The following is a 23422-nucleotide window of genomic DNA, read 5'->3' as shown; positions in this document are numbered from 1 at the left end:
TGCTAAAAGCCAATTAAGTGAGAAACTTTGTTTCTTTTTCTGGCTGTTCAGTGCAGAGAAAAGAGGGACTTTCCAGTACAAATGAGGGACTGCGGGTTGAGCTGTCAAAAGAGGGACTGTCCCTCCGAAAAAGGGACAGTTGGGAGGTATGCTTTCTCATATGACTGCTGTAATACTAAAACATACTTTAACTTTTTATTCCTGGTTAGGGTTGCCACCTGGCCGGTATTTTACTGGCCTGGCCGGTAAAAATGATGGTTGATCCCAATGTTATTAATAGGGAAAAAAAGCTAAATATATAGGAAGGCCGGTATTTTTTTCCAGAAAAGGTCACAACCCTATTCCAGGTAAAATTGCATTTGGACTAATTTTTATTGTCTATCTGCTTTTCTACCCTAAAATTCAAAATGGCAGGATGGAAAATGGTGTAGCTTTATCTGAAGATGATGCTCTAATCTGGTATATTCCCTGCCGTCCATTACATTTATTATAGTATTAATATATAATAAATTGCCCTATAATTATATCAGGAGTAACACTGGCAGCCAACCACTCCAGACATGGCAGTTGCTGTCCCATCTTTACAATAAAAATTGCCAATAAATATAATATAATACCATATGAAATAGCATCACAAGCCATTACAAGTTTAGAGCAGGTCTCGTTGTCATGGCGCTAGGTCACGTGACGGCACACGGCTAGCGACTGTCATGGCGGCGCCCTGCGGTACTTCCTGACGCCACTTCCGGGACAGCGATACTGAGCAGCATGGAGTTATTCGTGAGGGGCACAGTGAGTGAGCGGGGGGATGTTGAGGGTCACTGAGATGGGGATATGTGTTTATGTGTGTGTGTCAGGCTCAGGACACAGCGCTGTTGCTATAATAAGAATTGATATCCTCAGATCGGCAACCTGTGACATTTTCCCTTTAGTTTTACTTTAATTCCCTCCCCCAACTGTCAGTTCCTTGTCAGTCAGGGCAGTTTGTCTTTTGAAAGGGCTGGTTCACCTTCAAGTTACCCTTTACTATGTTATAGAACTGACTCATTCTCAGCAACTTTTCCATTGCCCTTCATTTTTTCTTTTTTTTTTTATATTTTTCAGTTATTTACCTTGACTTCATTATCTATTTTTTCAATTATTTGCCGCCTTCTTCTGATTCAGCTTTCAAATGAGGGGGTCACTGACCCCATCTAAAACAACTAATGCTCAACAAGTCTCCACATTTAATGCTTTTGCTACTTTTTATTACTCCTCTTTCTATTCAGGCCTCTTCTATTAGTATTCCAGTCTCTTATTCAAACCAATGCATGGTTGCTAGGGTCATTTGGACTCTAGCAACCAGACTGCTGAAACCGCAAGCTGCTGGATAAAAAGCGAAATAACTCAAAAACCACAAATAATAAATAGATAAAAACAATTGCAAAACCAGTTTAAAGGAGAACTAAAGCTTAACTAAAGAAGTAGCTAGAAATGGTGTACATGATGTTTTGTGCTTCTGTACCAGCCCAAGGCAACCACAACCCTTTAGCAGTAAAGATCTGTGTCTCCAAAGATGCCCCAGTAGCTCCCCATCTTCTTTTCTGCTGATTCACTGCACATGCTCTGTGCTGCTGTCACTTACTGAGCTTAGGGACCCACTCACAATATACAGTACACACTCCCCGCCCGCCACCTTCAAATGCCAGCATCCGACTTCCCGGTTCCGGTTTTATAGTGTCGCGTCTGCTGGCCCCGTCCCTTTTGTGATATTATTGTGATGTCGGCGGGGCGGCGCGGATCTATAAAAGGACCCCTGGAAGCGGGTGGGCGCGGGTATTAGCAGGGCGGGTTAGGGTCGGGTGCGGGTCAGGGAAACCCTGACCCGCACATCACTAGTACATATCGAATAGAAATGTCACAATATAAGGCTGATTAGTAATTAATAGAGATAATTACTACATGGCAGCACAGAAACCAGTGCAATTAGCATCAGAATTTATTAATCAGCAAACCTGTAGCATCAGCTTATATTACAGCCAGGGAAGCTCATTTTCTGCTGGATAATTAGTGACGAGCCCTAAGCTTAGCTTCTCAACAGCCAATCAGAGCCCACTGAGCATGTGAGTGTCACAGACATTTTCCAAGATGGTGACCCCCTGTGACAAGTTTGAAGTCCTGGATCATTGCTGCTATTGACAAGCTCAAACTTTAGCCTCGTGCAATAAGTTCAGTACATAAAATATGGCATTTTCAGCCCTTTTCACTTCTAGGGTTTAGTTCTCCTTTAAAGGTGAACAAGCCCTTTAATGGGTGTAATTTCATTCTGTATCTACCTCACATCTCATTATATGTGTCATGTCACAAACTGCAGTCATTTTACTCTGGAGTCATTGATTAAGTTTTATTTTAAAGGAAATACTTTAACGAAAAACTTTTTTTTGCATACTGAAAGAAAATGTAATTCTAGTGACATTTCCAATATATGTTACTTTTTTGTTCAATAGTTTTAAAGGTTATGTGTTAATGTAATTGCTATTGCTGTCCCATTCTGTTTCCTGGTTTCCGACTCTTGAAGCGATGTAGTAAAAGTCAGTTCCTCGGTATAGTCGGACTGAGTGGCCAGTTAGTAATTTAGTATAACATTGCACAATGAGACTGATTTGTACCATGAGCAGTGACAGTATTTTTGTCCAACGCAGAGACCGTTGCTGAAAGGAATCCGTGCACTGACACAGCTCAGGAATGTACATTGTAGCCCTCCAATACTTTCTCCTCTCATCCCTATTGTTGTGGAGCAAACGGTAAGTGTGTTTTGTATATGAGTGGATCATCCCTTCTGATACAAAGCATCACAGTGATGTGTAATCCTTTCAAAAACCCTTTGTAAGCAGCAGTCCTGCCCTGCTTTATGGCAGCTGAGATTCTAGCTATCTGTATAACAGAGCATTCTGTCCCAGTGGCTGCACAGATCCTATCTGATCCCCATTGTAAGCAGCAGTCCTGTCCTGCTTTATGGCAGCTGAGATTCTAGCTATCTGTATAACAGAACATTCTGTCCCAGTGGCTGCACAGATCCTATCTGATCCCCATTGTAAGCAGCAGTCCTGTCCTGCTTTATGGCAGCTGAGATTCTAGCTATCTGTATAACAGAGCATTCTGTCCCAGTGGCTGCACAGATCCTATCTGATCCCCATTGTAAGCAGCAGTCCTGCCCTGCTTTATGGCAGCTGAGATTCTAGCTATCTGTATAACAAAACATTCTGTCCCAGTGGCTGCACAGATCCTATCTGATCCCATTGTAAGCAGCAGTCCTGTCCTGCTTTATGGCAGCTGAGATTCTAGCTATCTGTATAACAGAACATTCTGTCCCAGTGGCTGCACAGATCCTATCTGATCCCCATTGTAAGCAGCAGTCCTGTCCTGCTTTATGGCAGCTGAGATTCTAGCTATCTGTATAACAGAGCATTCTGTCCCAGTGGCTGCACAGATCCTATCTGATCCCCATTGTAAGGAGCAGTCATGCCCTGCTTTATGGCTGAGATTCTTGTTATTTTTATATGTAGAATATGTAGTTGGCATATATCATCCTTTTGAAGTGTATAACAGTTGTAAAGTTGAATTAAAGGTACAAACTTTATCTTGCAATATAATAAATGAAAGTGGTTTTCCTAATAAAAGTGTCTCCTATTTTCCAGGGCCGCGGTGAGAGAGCATATGATATATACTCCAGGCTACTTCGAGAGCGAATCATCTGCGTAATGGGGCCTGTGAGTTCCATGTATTGGTCCCTGATTGTGGTTGTCTTGTTTGTGTTGTCTCAGTTTCCCGGTTTTATATCTTGCCCTTACCTTGTGGCCTGACCTTTCCTGCACTCTACTGTTACTTCACTCCCTGATTATTTCACCGGCTTCTGGAATATTCCTTTTCAGATTGACGACTCCCTTTCCAGCGTGGTGGTTGCACAGCTCCTGTTCCTGCAGTCAGAGAGTAACAAGAAACCTATACACATGTACATCAATAGCCCAGGTATATTAAACCCCATTGAACTATAAGGACAAGGACAGACATGGTTTTTTTTATGTTGTGTTTTATAAAAAAGCTCTGTGGATTTCAGAAGGCTGATTTCAGCCCTGTCTGGCCCTAGCCTTAGGCTACGGGCACACAGGCTGTTGTTAGCGGCTGTTGTTAGCCAAATCTTTGCAGGCTGAGAGAAGCAGATTGGCTCAGTGCTCCTGCTCCATTGATTTGAATCTGGTCAGCCTGTGTGCGATCACACACAGAGGAGCTGAAGCCGAATTCGAATCAATGAGCAGATATGCTTGTCTTAGCCTGCAGTTCTGTAGTTAAAGGAACAGTAACCTTAAAAAATGAAAGCATTTTAAAGTAATGATAATAATAATATGTACTGTTGCCCTGCTCTGGTAAAACTGATCAGTTTGCTTCAGAAACACTACTATAGTTCATATAAACAAGTTGCTGTGTAGCAATGGTGGAAATTAAATAAAGTCTATATGGCACAGGTTAAATAATAACAGATAACGCCATTATGTTCTACAGAGCTTATCTGCTGTGTAACCTAAGCCTTTTCTCCTTTGAATGACTGCCCCCATTGCTACGCAGCAGCTTATTTACTTTAAAACAATTTAAATCGTTTTACGTTACTGTTGCTTTAATGCTGCACAAGTCCTACTGGTTATATTTTCTAGCATTCTAGTATAGAGGTAATTCTTACACATGCCTGCTATTCTTACTGCAGTGTCTCTCTTCTCTGCCTGACCCTGCTTCTTTTTATTGTAACCAAATAAAAAGATAAGGAGAAATTACATTAGCCTTGTACAATAATACTGGTATTGTCACTGCTGCCAGTGTCCCAGTCCCTAACTGATACAGTGTATGGTAACACAAGCTCAGCTACCAACTGTCAGTTTCATTTCCACGGAAGTCGCTTCTTTTCCTTATGTTTGCCCTATTCCTCTTGTTAATAGATCACATCTTCACAATCATGCCCCAACATCTTTCACTTCTCCCTTCTGGCAGAGTAAATGCCTGTAACTGCTCACGCTGACTGCCATTTAAACGGATTCTGACGTGATTTTTATTATTTTGTTTTTATTTTTAATTGACACTGTTTACACTGCAAATAATTCACTGTACCATAAAAAATTTAATTCCTGAACCAGCAAGTGTATTTTTTACTTGAAATATTGGTGTGTAGGTGCATCTCAGGTCATTTTGCCTGGTCATGTGCTTTCAGAAAGAGCCAGCACTTTAGGATGGAACTGCTTTCTGGCAGGCTGTTGTTTCTCCTACTCAATGTAACTGAATGTGTCTCAGTGGGACCTGGATTTTACTATTGAGTGTTGTTCTTAGGTCTACCAGGGAGCTGTTATCTTGTGTTAGGGAGCTGCTATCTGGTTACCTTCCCATTGTTCTGTTGTTAGGCTGCTGGGGGGGAGGGGTGATATCACTCCTACTTGCAGTACAGCAGTAAAGAGTGACTAAAGTTTATCAGAGCACAAGTCACATGACTGGTGGCAGCTGGGAAACAGACAATATGTCTAGCCCCATTTCAGATTTCAAAATTAAATATAAAAACATCTGTTTGCTCTTTTGAGAAACGGATTTCAGTGCAGAATGCTGGCGGAGCAGCACTATTAACTGATTAAAAAAAAAAGGGAGCCCTCTGTCACATCTCACGATAGATGGCATTCTCTTCGGTGACAGGAAGACTGAACAGTGAGATGTCAACGCAAAGAATTGGACGGCACTCCGTTTAAAAGGAATACAGGTTTATTGCATACTCCTGCAGGGATCCTACGCCCTGAACAGTGACATGGGTTTCTACATTGTGAAAATAGACCAATGGAGCAAATGCTTTGTGTGCCGGGGGCCTAAGGCCTTGTCAATCACTACACAGAATCCAGTTGTTGCTGATTGGCTAAACACATTTCTCCCACCCTATGAACCACGTGTATTTATCCCTGATTTTATGTACTTTTCTCCATTGACAGGGGGCTCTGTTACAGCCGGCTTAGCTATTTATGACACAATGCAGTACATTCTGAATCCCATTTGTACATGGTGTGTGGGACAAGCAGCGAGCATGGGGTCCTTACTTCTGGCTGCTGGATCCAGCGGGATGAGACACTCTCTACCAAACTCCAGGATCATGATCCACCAGCCCTCTGGGGGAGCCAGGGTAAGAACAAAGATGTCTGGCCCGGTGTGACACCAGGTATATAAAGAACATAGAGGGGTCATACAAACATCCCAGGAGATCACCTGCAGGAGAACATTGAATTAGTGCAGACTTGTCTGATGATCAAGGTGATAACCCCAATATTGTATTTTATAGGGTCAGGCCACAGACATTGCTATCCAAGCAGAAGAAATCCTGAAGCTAAAGAAGCAGATTAATGAAATTTATGCAAAACACACCCGTCAGCCGCTCTCTGTTATTGGTAAGTGTTTTCCTTTAACCTCTAAAATCCAAGGGAGGTGCCAGGCATGAGGGATGCAGTATTTTTGCAGGGGATGCTGGTGCACAGGGAAGATAGTTGCACCCATGGGAATCTTTTCAGTCCATTTTCTAGCAGATAACTTTCTGTTCTTCTTCACAGAGTCAGTAATGGAGAGGGATCGATACATGAGCCCTACGGAAGCCCAGGAATTTGGGATTTTGGACAAGGTATTGGTGCACCCCCCTCAAGATGGTGAGGATGAACCAGAACTGGTCAGAAAGAAGGAGAACCAGACACCCCCATCTGAGCCCTAGCAGAAAGGGAACCAGCCTATAGTCTGTTTTCATCAATACTTGTATGGAAGGGCAATGCCCTATGCAATGTATCACATCTAGTCCTGGAGCCAGGGGGGGTTAAATTTGCAGTAGTCTGTCCCTTTTAATTTCAGGAAATCGCCCAAAGGATTGTGACTTTGAAAACAGTTTAAATTCGGAGCAAGGTCAAATAAGTGCGATTATTGTTCTTTTTGGGCCTACATACGACGTGCCAATCTGAGAAGGACTAGATCCCACTGCTGCCTCCTGGTGGTAGAGAATATGTCAAACCAGAATCCTGTATCTAGAATTGTATCAGGAAGGTATTAAAGTGAATATTCATCTTTAACGTTTGTGGTATTACAGTGGGAGTAATTGAAACAGCTTCAAAACAAGAGATTGCTTAATTAACCTGTAAACAAAATAGAAGCAAAATGACTGTCTGCATAATACATACATAATAATACGTTACTTGTATGGCGGATTTCCCCTTGAGAAAGGCAGCAAAAGCAATTTCCCCAGCAGCTTACTCCTAACATACTTGTAGGCTTATTTACCATTACGCATTCTGGCAGGTGTATCAGTGTCAAACTATTCTCAACATCCTTGGCCTTTATATTGAGGATGTTTATGTAGTAGATGCGGTGCTGCTAAATGCAGACTTTAAAAAAAATCAATAATTTTAGAAAAAGCTTTGCAGTTTGGGGTAGAAAGACTTATTTACCTAATCTGGCTTTTCTACATCTCATTTAAAAATTAAATGTTCAGTTTTCCAGGGTCAGCTTTGTTTTCTGGGCTAAAACGCAGTAGCTGAAGTAACAGTCATAACAATTAGTATGCACTATTCTCATTTTAGGGTCTCTAAAGCCGATTGGCTATGCTTATTGGTCATGAAGCTGCTCAGGTGGGCCTTGGTATCCATATTTAGGATGAATGCTTAGCAGCCAATGGTAATTGGTAGAGAAGCTGCTGTAAAGTGCAAGCTTTGAGGCAAGTTGCAGAATTTTACAAAGAATGCTAATTTAGCAAAGTGTTGTAGTTTGGAGACATTTGCCCATATTGGATTGGTCAGAACGTTTACTTTACAAAAATAAGTTTTCTGGAGTCAGCCTAGTTTTTGTGGCACATAAGAAGAGCAGTGTGCTTATTTTACAACAGCAGCAACCAGGCGTAAAGGTGAGTGGAAATGTCCCTCAAGCCTCCTCTTTGTCCTGTGGAATGGAATGACAAAGGAGAATTCAACCTGTGGGCAAAAAAACCCCATACCCCCCCACGTAGACCCCCTCCCTCCAGGCTAACTACTCCCTGGAAAAATGCCCCATACTTACCCCTCGGTGCATATTCTTCCATGCATCCATCTTCCGCGTCCTCTGTCGCAAACTGCGCATGCGCAGAAATACAGAGGACATGGAAGATGGATGCGTGGAACTTCACTTCCAGGATGAATAGGGGTCAAGGGAACCCTAACAAGGTAGGGTGACCCCCATACTGAATGGGCTGCTTTTTAGCAACCCTTGCAAATAAGTTCAAGAACAATAAGAAGAGGGTTAGTTTGCCTGGTAGAGGAGCATGAGAAAGGTTGGAACAAACTTCTTGTAATGGTTTTCTACACCACAGCCATGGAATATGCCACAAGGAAATAGAATCCAGTTCAGGTTAAAGTTGAGGGTGAATAAACTTTTTTCCATGGAAAACCCTGCAACTGTAGCAGATCGCCCATTACAAGCACCTTTTGGAGTTCATTGACTAAGAAGGTGTCGTAGCTGGATTATGAATTGGAAAAAATGAAAGCAACTAATGGCTGATATTTCATGGCCCATGCACAATTATACCTTTTAACACCTGGACTAGATTTGTAGTTTTCTTGACAATCCAACAGACGTGGAAGCCTACTCATGTTAGAACCAAATCCACAACCTTCTAAGACTTATACTCTACCCACTGCTGTGTTTGTAATAAACCCAGTGCACACCTGCAGGCATCATGTCAAGCAAAAAGTAGCTGCTAATAAGCTTTGCTTGCTCTGTTATGTGTGGCAGTCATACGAGTCTCCAATTAGGTCATAGTTGATGCTCAGTCATGGGGGGGGCTTTGCTACCAAGTTATTGCACATTTATGAATTGAGAGAGAAGAAAGAAAAGACTCAAACTTGCAATAGTTTCCATCTGTAGAAAAGAACATCAATACCCCAGGCGGTGTCATAGTTGGATTATGGATCAGAAAAAGAAAGCATTTTTGGCATTTGACCATCCATTTGGCACATTTTGGAAGGACAAAAAATTTTACCATTTTACCACTAACCATTAGGGTGGAGCATAAGAGAAAAGGCAAGATTCCCAATGTCAGCCCTGAATGTTCATACCTATGAGAGGGTGTTGCCATATGTTTGGAAATTTAAAATCTCATTACAACTTTTCCCAACTAATATCATCTTCCATCCTTAGGCTACCAGAGCCAAACCAAGGGTAATGGGACCCAAGGATGCACCACATGACTTTGCCCACCCCCCCATTCACCATCCCAGTCCCCCAAAGTTGCTTAGCTGCAGGTTGCACTCTCTTAGAACTTAGCCGGGTTGGACTGTCAGCATTAGTGAACAATGCAGTCAAAATTTTGGAATTACGCGCCCCCCCCCCCCCATATGCACTGGCCTTTTCTGCATACCCCTAATTCTGGCCCTGTGGGCAACCCTTTTTCATCTTAAAAAAAGCCACACAGATAATTTGTCTTCTAAATCTATAATAGGGTGGTAAAGGGCAGTCTTTAAATTCAGTCTGCTTTCATGTATGTTAAAACTGCACCTCTTTTAATGTACCAGGTAAAAAAAAAAATAATTGTCAATACAGGGAAAGAGAAAACCTCATAAGGAAAAGAAATGTGTTTGCTCTGAAGAAGAGTCACTTGGAGCATAAGTTTCTTTACCTCGGCAACCTAAAAACATAACTGAATCGAAGTTAGACACATTATCTGTTTAATATTCATATTTGAAAATTACATAAAATAGTTTAATCATATTTAATCTTATTAAAAATAAAAACAATCCTAAACGTAGACCTTCTTGCCCACTGTTGAGGCAAATGGGGGAAGTATACCAGCCTGTGTTAGCGCTTTAAAAAAAAAATGACATCACAAACTATCAATTTCTGCTCAATTTTGTAGCTGAAATCAAAAGTTTTGTGAGAAATCAGGACCCAAATCCATTGTTTAAGTTTCAAGCTTATTCCTCGGACTGTGAGAACTAGGGCACCATCTTTGTGAAGGAATAGACCGAGCCCCAAGCTCCAGCAGAGCTCCACTGCATGAGTGTTCCCCTAAAGTGCATTAGGAGACACCAAACATTCAAAATTAAAATTCAAACATTTAAAGTGATGTCAGAACAAATCCAGGATACCAATAAGTAAAATGCAAGTCCGATAAGTGCCAGAAAATGAAAGACAACAGTGCAGCAATTTCTTAAACCCAAAAGTGCATTACATTCAACCATTCAATGACAATTCTGATGGGGTTTGGTGTAGAGTAAGTTTTAACGAGCAAGTGAACAATTATCTATTTATTGACCTGAAACACAGGAAAACATCTTTAAGGGTCTAGACACAATTTAAGTTCATAAAACATTGGACAAAGCACTTAAAAAAACATTTTCGGGAACCCAACACCAACATATTTTCAAGTAGCTGTGCTCATGAGCAGCAGTCAAGGAATTGGTTTAGTAGATCGGCACAGATGTGAGAAGCTGTAGAAGAGTTCCAACCCTCACCGCCCCCTTCTGAGGGACAAGAGCGGAGGTGGTGCAGAGGAGAACATTTTGGGCGAGAGGTGTACAAGGAGTCTCTACGCTTTGAGGATGACCTATGCAGGGAATGGCTTCTGCGGTCCTCACCCGGGTAAAGGTTCACACTTGATCGGTTTCGCAAGCTGCCATATAAGTTAATTCCTTCGTGTGACTGCCTCCTGCAACTGTCAATGTGAAGACTACCTTCTCTAGAAAGATTCATGCAGTGGTCTCCATGATGAGACCTCCTTGACTGGTTCCTGTCTTTAACACCATGGACTGATTTTGACCAGCTCTTGTTGTGTTTTTCTGTGCAAGTGTCCTCGAACTTTTGGGAAAGGAGTAAATCATCAGCACGACCCACTGATTCTCTGCATGGGTTCTGACTGTTGTCCCGCATATGAAAGACCTCAGAAAGCCTTTTGGATGTAGGCAGACGCTTGACTTCTTCACAAAACCAGTCTTTGTCTGGTAAACATGGATGAGTATCTCCAACACCATCACTACTGCAAAAGGAATCCCTCGTAGGTTCTTGGTTACAACGTTCAGATAGTGGAGTCTCAGAATCGTAAAGACAAGATACTTTATAAAGAGAGTCTCTCTCAAAACTATCAGAGGAGTTTCTAGGGCATGGGTTCTTCTCACTGACTGGAGACGCTCTGTTTCCCAAAAAAGAATTTCTGCTCTCTCCTGAATGTGAGGAATCTGTCTCATAACTGGCTCTGGGTCTCCCTCGAGAACATGGTGGGGTGCCCTCAATCTTACTAGTATTCTCTGGCCAACATGCTAAGCTGCTTTCCTCATACTTTCTATATTGCTTGCAAGAGTTCAGCAGGTTAGGCGTCCACTTTTTTCTGTCCCGTTTCATCTGCCCAGACATTGCACTGTAATGGGTAAAGGTTACAGTCAAGGTTACAGTCATTCACTTGCACTTTCTACAGCTAAAGGTCAACTGAGAAATAAAGTTCTGTCATTGTTCTATGCAACACATTATATAAGGGGCTTTTGGGTCCAGTTTAGACATACATATCCTCTAAAGGTACACAACTAAATAAAATGGGGTTCCAGAAGTTAAAATTGACAAACTAAAATGAAATTTTGCTTGTATATGCTTTACATTGTTGGCTCTGATCCCTAGAAGTACACATCTTCCCAATCAGAGTACGACATACCTGTCATTTGAGCTCAGCCTCAGCTTTCTGTACAGTTCTGCAGTACAAGGAGTCTTTGGGCCACATCGGTTATGGGGCAGTGAGTGCGGGGTGGGTCTAGGGTGCAGGTATGGGGTCATACTCAGTTTGACGGGCAAGGCGTTGTGAATAGAAACTTCTGGATCAGGCGCTAGAAAGAGGAATGGAAGAGGCAGTTGCATGAGAAGTTATTATGGATGATTAGGGGTATAGGGTGTAATTGTTGTATAAATTAATTTTATGAATCAGTATTGTAATTTTAAAAGGTATTTCAAAAACAAATCTACAAATCAAGAATGGCGGCACATTTATAGAAAGTGTTATGTATAAAGAATAGGTATTTTAGCTATAAGAATGGCAGACATCAATGCCTAAAGAATCCACTGTATTCATAGGAGGTATCCTACTGTTGCTCCTGCAGGAGTAGTAGATGGGTGTTATTAATAGGGGCTGTAGTTCTCATTCAGGTAGATGAATCATTTGCACTTACATTCACTACAGGGGGAGCAGCTATCATTCCACCTCTTGCTCTCTTCTGAATCAGAGTCCTCTTTTTGGCATTTCTTGCTTTGAGAGGCGAGTGCAGACCTGACGTAATTATAGGTAAAAAAAAAAAAAAAAACGCACATAAAGCGCATATTGATATATAATGCATGAGTTATACCTTCTAGAATTTGCAAATTATGGAGGCCTTGGGGGGGGGGGGGGATTAAGACAGGAGAAAATTATATAATCTGATTGCACTCTTTAGTTATTAGAAAGGAGCTGCACCATGTATAACTAAAAGAAAAGCATTATAAATGTTCAGATATTACTGCCCCAGAGGGGCTGCATTGTATATAACTAACAGAAAGCAGCCTTATAAATAAACAGATATTGCTTGGTTTCCTCCCCAGAGGAGCTGCACTGTGTATAACTGTAATAGAAAGAAGTTGTATAAATACACAGATATTACTGGATCCCTCCCCAGGGGAGCTGCACTGTGTATAACTGTAATAGAAAGAAGTTGTATAAATACACAGATATTACTGGATCCCTCCCCAGAGGAGCTGCACTGTGTATAACTGTAATAGAAAGGAGTTGTATAAATACACAGATAATAATGGGATCCCTCCCCAGAGGAGCTGCACTGTGTATAACTGTAATAGAAAGGAGTTGTATAAATACACAGATATTACTGGATCCCTCCCCAGAGGAGCTGCACTGTGTATAACTGTAATAGAAAGGAGTTGTATAAATACACAGATATTACTGGATCCCTCCCCAGAGGAGCTGCACTGTGTATAACTGTAATAGAAAGGAGTTGTATAAATATACAGATATTACTGGATCCCTCCCCAGAGGAGCTGCACTGTGTATAACTGTAATAGAAAGGAGTTGTATAAATACACAGATATTACTGGATCCCTCCCCAGAGGAGCTGCACTGTGTATAACTGTAATAGAAAGGAGTTGTATAAATACACAGATATTACTGGATCCCTCCCCAGAGGAGCTGCACTGTGTATAACTAATAGAAAGGAACTGTATAAATACACAGATATTACTGGATCCCTCCCCAGAGGTGCTGCACTGTGTATAACTGTAATAGAAAGGAGTTGTATAAATACACAGATATTACTGGATCCCTCCCCAGAGGAGCTGCACTGTGTATAACTGTAATAGAAAGGAGTTGTATAAATACACAGATATTACTGGATCCCTCCCCTGAGGAGCTGCACTGTGTATAACTAATAGAAAGGAGTTGTATAAATACACAGATATTACTGGATCCCTCCCCAGAGGAGCTGCACTGTGTATAACTAATAGAAAGGAGTTGTATAAATACACAGATATTACTGGATCCCTCCCCAGAGGAGCTGCACTGTGTATAACTAATAGAAAGGAGATGTATAAATACACAGATATTACTGGATCCCTCCCCAGAGGAGCTGCACTGTGTATAACTGTAATAGAAAGGAGCTGTATAAATACACAGATATTACTGGATCCCTCCCCAGAGGAGCTGCACTGTGTATAACTAATAGAAAGGAGCTGTATAAATACACAGATATTACTGGATCCCTCCCCAGAGGAGCTGCACTGTGTATAACTGTAATAGAAAGGAGTTGTATAAATACACAGATATTACTGGATCCCTCCCCAGAGGAGCTGCACTGTGTATAACTGTAATAGAAAGGAGCCGTATAAATACACAGATATTACTGGATCCCTCCCCAGAGGAGCTGCACTGTGTATAACTGTAATAGAAAGGAGTTGTATAAATACACAGATATTACTGGATCCCTCCCCAGAGGAGCTGCACTGTGTATAACTGTAATAGAAAGGAGTTGTATAAATACACAGATATTACTGGATCCCTCCCCAGAGGAGCTGCACTGTGTATAACTGTAATAGAAAGGAGCCGTATAAATACACAGATATTACTGGATCCCTCCCCAGAGGAGCTGCACTGTGTATAACTAATAGAAAGGAGTTGTATAAATACACAGATATTACTGGATCCCTCCCCAGAGGAGCTGCACTGTGTATAACTAATAGAAAGGAGATGTATAAATACACAGATATTACTGGATCCCTCCCCAGAGGAGCTGCACTGTGTATAACTGTAATAGAAAGGAGTTGTATAAATACACAGATATTACTGGATCCCTCCCCAGAGGAGCTGCACTGTGTATAACTGTAATAGAAAGGAGTTGTATAAATACACAGATATTACTGGATCCCTCCCCAGAGGAGCTGCACTGTGTATAACTGTAATAGAAAGGAGCTGTATAAATACACAGATATTACTGGATCCCTCCCCAGAGGAGCTGCACTGTGTATAACTAATAGAAAGGAGCTGTATAAATACACAGATATTACTGGATCCCTCCCCAGAGGAGCTGCACTGTGTATAACTGTAATAGAAAGGAGCTGTATAAATACACAGATATTACTGGATCCCTCCCCAGAGGAGCTGCACTGTGTATAACTGTAATAGAAAGGAGTTGTATAAATACACAGATATTACTGGATCCCTCCCCAGAGGAGCTGCACTGTGTATAACTGTAATAGAAAGGAGTTGTATAAATACACAGATATTACTGGATCCCTCCCCAGAGGAGCTGCACTGTGTATAACTGTAATAGAAAGGAGTTGTATAAATACACAGATATTACTGGATCCCTCCCCAGAGGAGCTGCACTGTGTATAACTGTAATAGAAAGGAGTTGTATAAATACACAGATATTACTGGGATCCCTCCCCAGAGGAGCTGCACCATTCATAACTAATAGAAAGGATGATAGAAAGTAGCCACAGAAATGCAGATTACTGAGAACTCTAGGATCACTAGTGCATAGCAGTATGTATGAACTAATTAATGATTATAATAGTTGGACATACCTGTTGGGAGGTGCTAATCTCAGGACTCTGTACAATTCTGCTGTACTTGGTGTCATTGGATCAGGAACAATCCTTTTGCTTTGCCAGTTGCTTGGACTATGCATATGAGGAGCCAAGTTGAGTCTGGGCTTCTGAGATGAGCCACGAGGAGTGTCATTAGCTGAAAATAGGGGGATTTTAAAGAAATGCTGTAAATAAAATATTAGATACATGCATGGATGTTCAATGGGTCATTTAAGGCATTTCTGAAATGCTTAATTGCCTCCTGTTGTTACTCCAAAAGTCATGGGAATGTAAAGCTTTGGACAGTTGATTGCAGCAGTTTTTTGAAATTTTTTTTTTTTTAATTCTCAAATTTTCATGAGCAAATTAAGCCTCTGATTCATTTGGTTATTTGGCCAAACTAAATAGTGTTTTGGTACATCCCTAAATGAGTTAAAAGGCTGACAAGGAAACCATAAACAGACTCACTGAGTGCAGACCAAGGAGGAGTCTTTTTCCAGGGAGGAGTTCCTATACCAGGGGTCATACTCAGGAACTGCTGCTTCATAAAAAGCGCTTGATCTGCTTTAAACTGGAGGCGCTGCACAACAAAGATTAGTGGTCAGTTACGGATTTGCTACATGGAAAGTGACATGTATCTTTATTGTACAAGTATACACTGTGCCCAACATATGCATTACATAGGAGCAGGCAGTAACACGGATGCCCCTAGTCATTACCTCCCTCCCAAGTCGGATTGCAGCCTCTGTGAATTTATCTCTTTCATCTTGAAATGCGCGTTTCTGCTCCTCGAATGCCACCCTGTCCTGCTGTAAGCTCAGCTGCTCCTCCAAGAAATAGGCATCCCATAGAGGGGAGCCTTCCATCTCCCCAGGCAGGGGCAACATCTGCTCCTATCGGTTCCAAAATAAGTGAGAACAGTGAACTTTAATACTTCACTGCTTTTCTTCTGTATCTCGTGTGTTCTACGAATTCTTTGAATGGCTGAAAGTTATCTAGCCCTATGAACATTTTAATAACTAGAATAGTATATATTTATGCCATGACCCATGGGTCACAGCAGTAGGAATTGTGACCATTCAAGAAATGCTTTCTCCTGTATTTAAAGGGGAACTATTTCGAAAATGAAAATGTAATATACGCTTAATCATACTGAAAAACGTTCTAAATACAGTCAATTAAAAACTGTACTGTTTCTGAAATCAAATGTATCTTCCCTATTCCTCTCTCAGCACCTGTTTCTCTTCATTCTCTCTTCATGCAGAAGTTGGGTGTCAGATATTCATTGACAATTAGATCCAATATATCTTATAGGGGGGCTTAGAAGATATATTAAGAGCTCACACTATTAAAATCACCAGACATCATGTCTCTCTACATGCAGAATTTGTGCAAAAGACAGTTATTTTGTTAGATTATGTTTTTACTGGAATCAGTTATTTGAGTGAACTCCAATACATCTGCTAGGAAAGGAGCCCCGGCCTATAAGATGTATTGAATCTAACTGTCAGTGAATAACTGACACCCAACTGCTGCATGAAGAGAGAATTAAGAGAAACAGATGCAGAGAGAGGAGTAGGGAAGATAAATTTGATTATTTCAGAAACGGTACAGTTTTTAATTGACCGTATTTAGAAAGCTTTTCAGTATGATGAAGTGTATATTACATTTTCATTTTCGCAATAGTTCCCCTTTAAGAACAAGGTCTGTCTTAACTGCCATACCAGGTATAAAGAAAAGAGCACAGCACATCTTACAGTATCATCATGCGATTTATTTCAGAAATGTCCAGCAGTACATGTTTCAGCCTAATAGCCTTAGTCATATTGGTGATATTGGGCCGAAAAAAGTCTATTTCTGGACATTTCTGAAATAAACAACATGATGATACCATAAGACGTTTTGTGCTCTCTGGGTACTCTCTTTATACTTGGAACGGTAGGCATTGTACACATGAGCTGCAGCCTGTTGAGAATCACCCTATGCTATATGAAATCAATAGGACACGCTCACCTTCTTTGCACTGTAACTGCTATAGTCAACATCCCATGCTTTTCCATAGGAAGTGGTGACAGACCTCTTCCCGTGTACTTTGACAAAGCAGGCCTTACTTATAAATGTTGGGCAAATTTGCAACCGAGCAAAAATCCATGGCAACCAACCAGATATTTGCTTTCATTTTATAAGCTGCAACTGTCCGGGAAAAAAGCTAGTTACTGATTGGTTGATGTGGGTTACTGCTCATGTGCAAGTTTGCCTGGCGTTTATAAAGGCTTTCAAAAAAGAGGTTCCATTTAATGTATATGACCTTCACAATGAACAGTTAACATCTACACTTGCATTTGTTTAGATGTGGCTCTATATTCCCCCCCCCCATTCACTAGACTTTTATACAGAAATTCTGTCTGCAGGACTCCCATATACCACTCTCTCCATACCTGTAACAGCTGCTGCTGTTGGCCAATTAGCTCTCGGCTCTTCATTAGCTCTTCCTGAAGTTCTCCCATTTCCTTTCTGAGCTTTGTCAGCTCTTTTTCATGGTCCGTCACGCTAATCACATGACAGGCATCCGCCTGCGCTGCTGAGGAGACCCAGTAGAAACATCCCAGTTAGTCAAACTTGGCTTACCAGTGCCTCTGGCAACACCTAACAACAACATTTTAACCACTCTTATGACTGTTGGTTCTCAAATTTAGGGTCCCGTATTACTAGAAGTTGATGGGGGCCCAGCCTGAAGATCTGCAGATGGGGGTGGCCCAGACTGAATTTCAGTTAGGCAGAGAGAATAGGAAACAATTAGCCTCCTAGACATGAGCGGACCATTTATGGTAAGCTATATGATCAATACTGAACTACCTGACCCACATTTATAAAACAACTGTTTTAGGTTTCCCTCCCACTCTTTTTTCTATGTTATGCGGAAGAATAGTCCTTGGAAAAGACCATATGATGACACTGCTATGCCTAGTAAAAATTGGCTCTCAACTATATAGTACTAATCAGCAGCAATCATCTTTCTTTCTTGTCTCTCACCTTGAACCTCCAGAGATTCCACAAGCTGTTTCAGGCTGCTCCATTGCTTCTTAAGTGTGCTGGTGACTCCGCTATCCACAACACGGGAAGACTTTCCACGACCAATCCCAGTGCGCTTGCTAGCCCCTAGGGAATCCTGAGGAATAACAATCCAATAACACAACACAGTTAAATGTCGGTCTTATTAACTAGGCAATTAAAAAAGTGGAAGATTCACTTGTGGGAATGGCCAGCATTTGGAGCTTTCTGGCTTGCAGGTGGCTTGAAATTACATCCCATACTGTGAAGGTTTTTGGAATACCCGGCACCACTATGCTCCATTCCCCATTAAAAATAACATTTATTTAATTCTTCGTCCCATGCCACCTTCTTACCCAGTGAGGACTAGCAGATTGGCCAGGGGGCCATACGAGACTCTTCAGCTATGGTTCCACTCTAGGAGCCTCATTAGAAAGTGTTCCATTTTCATAGAGCAAACAAAATGTATTCAAGCAAAAGTCTCACAATTACAATGCCACCTAATATGTCATTGGAGTGCTTTGTGATGTCCAAAGTGTTACCCAATGACTGAGGATAAAGGCCTTCAAACAGGAACCATATTTGGAACAGAAGAACAGTAGCTCCTTACAATAGACAACTCCACTTGCATGGACTGAAGAATGTAGAAGCAGGACTCCAGGTTCAAAAATGCATTGGGGGTTGTTATCAGGGGTTGTTAGGCCCTATTATAGTAAGTTAGGATAAAAAGGGCATATATCCATCCCATTCAACCTTTTAAGTCTATATATAACCTGCCTAACTGCTAGTTGATCCAGAGGAAGGCAAAAAACCCATTTGAAGCCTCTCCAATTTGCATCAAGAGGAAAAAAATTAAGCATATTTGTTTTTAAAGTTTTTTGTAAATGTGATATCACCTGAAAGCAGTATTTACATGGTAACATAGTAAGTTAGGTTGGAAAAAAAAAACAGACCTCAAGTTTAACTGTAAATCTATATATAACCTGCCTGCTAGTTGATCCAGAGGAAGACAAAAAAACCCATCTGAAACCTCTCCAATTTGCCTCAGAGGGGGGGAAATTCCTTCCTGGCACCAAGATGACAATTGGACCAGTCCCTGGGTCAACTCGTACTATAAGCTATCTTCCATAACCCTGTATTTTCTCTAAAAAGCTATCCAACCCCATCTTGAAGCTATCGAATGTTATCAGTCAGTACAACCAATTCAGGGGCATTCCACAAATTAAACCACCCTCACTGTAAAAATCCATTTCCGAATATTAAGTTGGAACCTCCATTCTTCTAATTGTAATGTATGCCCTCGTGTCTGCTGGAAGAGCCTACTGGTAAAGCATTAAACTATATTATACATTATTATATCTCCAATCAAGGCCAAGCAGATGCTTTCACTTTCCTCTGCCTGCAATTTGCATGCAAGCGGAGGAAAGCAGAACCACTCACATGCACTCCTTTCTATAGCTCCATTGAAAGGCATGGTGTCAGCCTGTGCGGAGCTACACTAAATAGATATTACCACTAAAATGCATATTTTCACGTTTACACTTTGATATCCCCTCCATGTAGCTCAGGAGTGCTCATACTTTACCAATGCAAGGTCTACTTTTAGTGACGTTGTCCCATTATGATCTACATCCATAATATCAAAGTTGCATGGAAAATATGACTTAATTATATGGATTTATAAGAGAATTTATATTACTGTATTTACAAAACTTTCTTATGTAACCTTAAAATAAATATCTGAAAATAATAAAACAGGAGGGTGATTTAGACAAGCAGTTTTTTGACAGTGTCTTGAGATCTACTGATCACCAACTAAAGGTCTACTGGTAGATCCCGATCTATCTTTTGGACACCCCTGATGTAGCTCCACACAGGCTGATGCCTTTCATTGCCAACCTGCATGAACGGTATAGTATGGAGCAGCTTCGGCAAAAACAAAGATAAAAAGAGGGACAGTTTATTTTTCAGTGTTTTCCCTCAATAATGGTTAACTCCTGGTTTAGGTACCCAGCATGATCAAAAAGAATCATTACGCACGGACAATACTTTCCATGAATATTATTTTATTACTTGAAATGACCAACGTTACCTCAAAACCTCCCCGTATCTGTAATCCTTCATGCCGGGACAGAATATTTTTCACTTCCCTTTTTATCTGCTCATGGAACTTCTTATATTCGGAATTCTCAGCCACAAGTTCCCGAACATGTCGGTCATTATACCCAGAAGATCGGTGCATGACTTTTTTTTACCACCCCTAGATGGACAAAAATGAACAAATATTACCATTTAATTTCCGTTGTAGCACTATAGCAAGGCCGTCATGATCCATTCCAGTTTTATCATGGACTGTGTGACCAAAACAATCTCGACCCAAAGTGCCTTATTTGAATAAAAGCATCCGATCCACCCCATGATGCTTTTAATACAGTAAATTTTGCATATTGCGTTTTCTAAAACAGCTATCGGGGTCCCAAGGGTAAATTCCTGATGTGGGTCCCATTCAAAAAAAGATTTAAAAATACTGTACAAACTGAATCCCCCCATGCTTTGTCAAAGTATTTCTTAACCATTTTATCAGGGGATCCAACTCAGTCATGAATCTCACTGTGATGCTTAAATTGGCTATTTTCTATTATTACATTCATAAGGGCCACTTCATTATAGGGACATAAATTAGGATCTGACCTATAGTTAAGACTCCCAGCTACAATACCTTATTACATTTAGCACACTGGGGCAGTGTAGTCCTGATTTCTGAATGCATTAAAGGGGAAGTAAAGTTAAAATAGAATAAGGCTAGAAGTGCTGTAAACAAACTTACTGCACCTAAAGCCTAATCAAAAATTATTTATGCTTTCAAAGTTGGCCACAGGGGGGTCACCATCTTTTTAACTTTGTTAAAACATCTTTGCAAGACCAAGACTCTGCAGATGCTCAGTGTGGTCTGGGCTGCTTAAGGGTCATCATAAATTATCAAAGCAGCACAAGTCAAATATCTGCCAGAAGCCGATACAGCAAGACTGATTATTAACCAGAATATGCAGACTGCACTGGCTCCTGTGTGGTCATGTAATCTAATGTGTCCTATCCACAGCAGTAAATGAAGGGAGAATTTCACTGCATACAGTCAGGTTGCTTATAAAAACTGTACACATTTTTTAATTATGTATATTGGAGATTTTCATTAAAGAAAGTAAAAATTGGATTTTATTTTTTTGCCTTTACATGCCCTTTAAGTGCAAACAGTTTTAAAGTTATTTGTAAAACTAATTGCAATATAAAGCAATTATATTTGTCTCGCCATGTCTGCCCTGCAGAATATAACATTAAAACAATGTAGCAGAAAACAGCTCTCCTCCAGCTGAGACCCAGGTCTTCATGGCTCTGTTAATTAGCTGCATTTTACTACATTGTTTCAAGAGTCAGCGCCAGCATTGAAAGAACAAAAAAGCACGGGATTAATACAGCAATGCATCAGTAGCGATTAAATTTAAACAGTTACAAAACATTAAAGGACTTGTAACATCATAATGTAAACTTGTTTTCTTTTTTTTTTAATCCAGCACCAACCAATACATTAAAAGGTTATTTTATACAACAATTCAGAATTCCTGTAGAAAGCCACAAAAGGCATTTTATCCCATTTATCTTCCTGCATAAAAACTAAAGCCATTGTATTTTTCACAGTATCTGTTCCTTTTTGCACTTCTACTTTCTAAATAACAAAAGCCCTACCCCAGAACATATGATTTGTGTAACTTGCATTAAAAATGTCTCGCGCCCATCTGATCTACCAGTACATGGTGCAAAGTACCTGTGTAACTTGGCAAAATAACTCATAATAAAAATATAGTTTTGGAACCAATTATACAGAAAGCTCTGAAAACAGTAGTGCCAGTTGGAATTTAAATGTTTAAACATAGTACTCCAAATTCCTGAAAGGCCCCTTATCTAGAAAACCCCCAGGTACCACATATATGGGATAATAGTTTCCATAACTGATAATTGTTGGTGTCTTACCAATTACTTTTCTGTTAATTCAGCAGCAATGGAAATCACTTCCAAACAGTCTATTATTAATATAAATGCACTAAACCACTGACACCAAAAGCAGCCAGCCTCACATCCCAAGCCCTTAATTAAATGAAAGCAACTCTTTTTCCTTTGGGAATCTATATAAACTAATTAATTGCTTTCCTAGCCTCAGGTGAGACATAGTAACCCTTTCCCTACCAAAAACACGACAAGATGATTCCTTTGCCTACTTTCTTAGGGCTCTTACTCATGAGCGTTTTTACCTGCGCTCCCCTGCGTTCTGTTTTTCGGCGTTCAGCCGCAGGGGAGCGCAGGAATAGACGCATTTCATTTTTTCAAATGGGGCTATACTCACACAGGCGCATGTAGGCGCCGAACGCAGGTTGAGACGCAACATGCTGCATTTTTCCTGCGTTCGGCGCCTACATGCGCCTGTGAGAGTACAGCCCCATTTGAAAAAACGAAATGCGTCTATTCCTGCACTCCCCTGCAGCTGAACGCCAAAAAACGGAACACAGGGGAGCGCAGGTAAAAACGCTCATGAGTAAGAGCCCTAAGGATGGTTCCAGCGAGTCTATGGGGTCTGTTTAATAAATTTTGTAAAATTTGTCTACAACCCATTGCCCATTATTGCTGCAAATATTCCTGCGACAAAATTAACGGCGCACGCATGTTTATCAAGATACGTGGCATTAATTACGCAAGCATAGCAGTTAGTTTCAGCGTTATTTCTGGGAGTTTTTTTGCCACTCATTTAGGGCAACTGCATAATCTGCTTTAAATCTTGCAGATTATTTTGTATATCTGTCTATCTATCTATCTATCTATCTATCTATCTATCTATCTATCTATCTATCTATATCTATATATGTATATCTATATATGTATATCTATATATATCTATATATATATGAATGAGTATTTATTACCAATTTATGAATATATTTTTAAATATACCTATGGACAATTAAAGGGGTGGTTCACCTTTAAGTTAACTTTTAGTATGTTATAGAATGGAAAATTCTAAGCAACTTTTCTGTTGGTCTTCATCATTTATTTTTGATAGTTTTTGAATTATTTCCCTTTCTCTTCTGACTCTTTCACTGACCCCATCTAAAAAACAAATGCTCTGTAAGGGCTCTTACAGACGAGCATTTTTACCTGCGTTCCCCTGCGTTTCGGTTTCATGCGTTCAGCCGCAGGGGAACGCAGGAGTAGACGC

At 40.7% G+C, this 23422-nt stretch overlaps 2 protein-coding genes across 3 annotated transcripts; one reads left to right on the top strand and one right to left on the bottom strand.

Moving 5' to 3' along the window:
* The first annotated feature begins 752 nt into the window (after positions 1–752).
* Positions 753–7106, top strand: clpp.L (caseinolytic mitochondrial matrix peptidase proteolytic subunit L homeolog). The gene is given in 7 exon segments (NM_001095347.1): positions 753–792; positions 2682–2783; positions 3678–3749; positions 3912–4008; positions 5994–6181; positions 6338–6443; positions 6603–7106. Coding segments are annotated over 7 exon segments (744 nt in total). The 5' UTR covers positions 753–768; the 3' UTR covers positions 6758–7106.
* A 2605-nt stretch (positions 7107–9711) lies between these two features.
* On the bottom strand, positions 9712–22333 carry LOC108711716. Of its 2 annotated transcripts, none has more exons than XM_018253703.2 (10): positions 22186–22333; positions 20252–20419; positions 18142–18277; positions 17547–17689; positions 15828–16001; positions 15577–15688; positions 15106–15265; positions 12210–12307; positions 11702–11870; positions 9712–11413 (listed from the first exon to the last, which is right to left on the bottom strand). In XM_018253703.2, the coding sequence occupies exons 2-10, from the start codon at positions 20399–20401 to the stop codon at positions 10438–10440; spliced, it is 2118 nt and encodes a 705-aa protein (XP_018109192.1). In that variant the 5' UTR covers positions 20402–20419; positions 22186–22333; the 3' UTR covers positions 9712–10437. The 2 variants fall into 2 exon arrangements, with proteins under 2 accessions (XP_018109192.1, XP_018109193.1); XM_018253704.2 differs by having other exon boundaries at positions 17547–17686.
* Between the last annotated feature and the right edge of the window lie 1089 nt (positions 22334–23422).

The sequence above is a fragment of the Xenopus laevis genome, chromosome 3L, assembly GCF_017654675.1.
Source record: "Xenopus laevis strain J_2021 chromosome 3L, Xenopus_laevis_v10.1, whole genome shotgun sequence".
Taxonomy (NCBI): domain Eukaryota; kingdom Metazoa; phylum Chordata; class Amphibia; order Anura; family Pipidae; genus Xenopus; species Xenopus laevis.
This window is presented reverse-complemented; position numbering and strand designations above follow the sequence as displayed.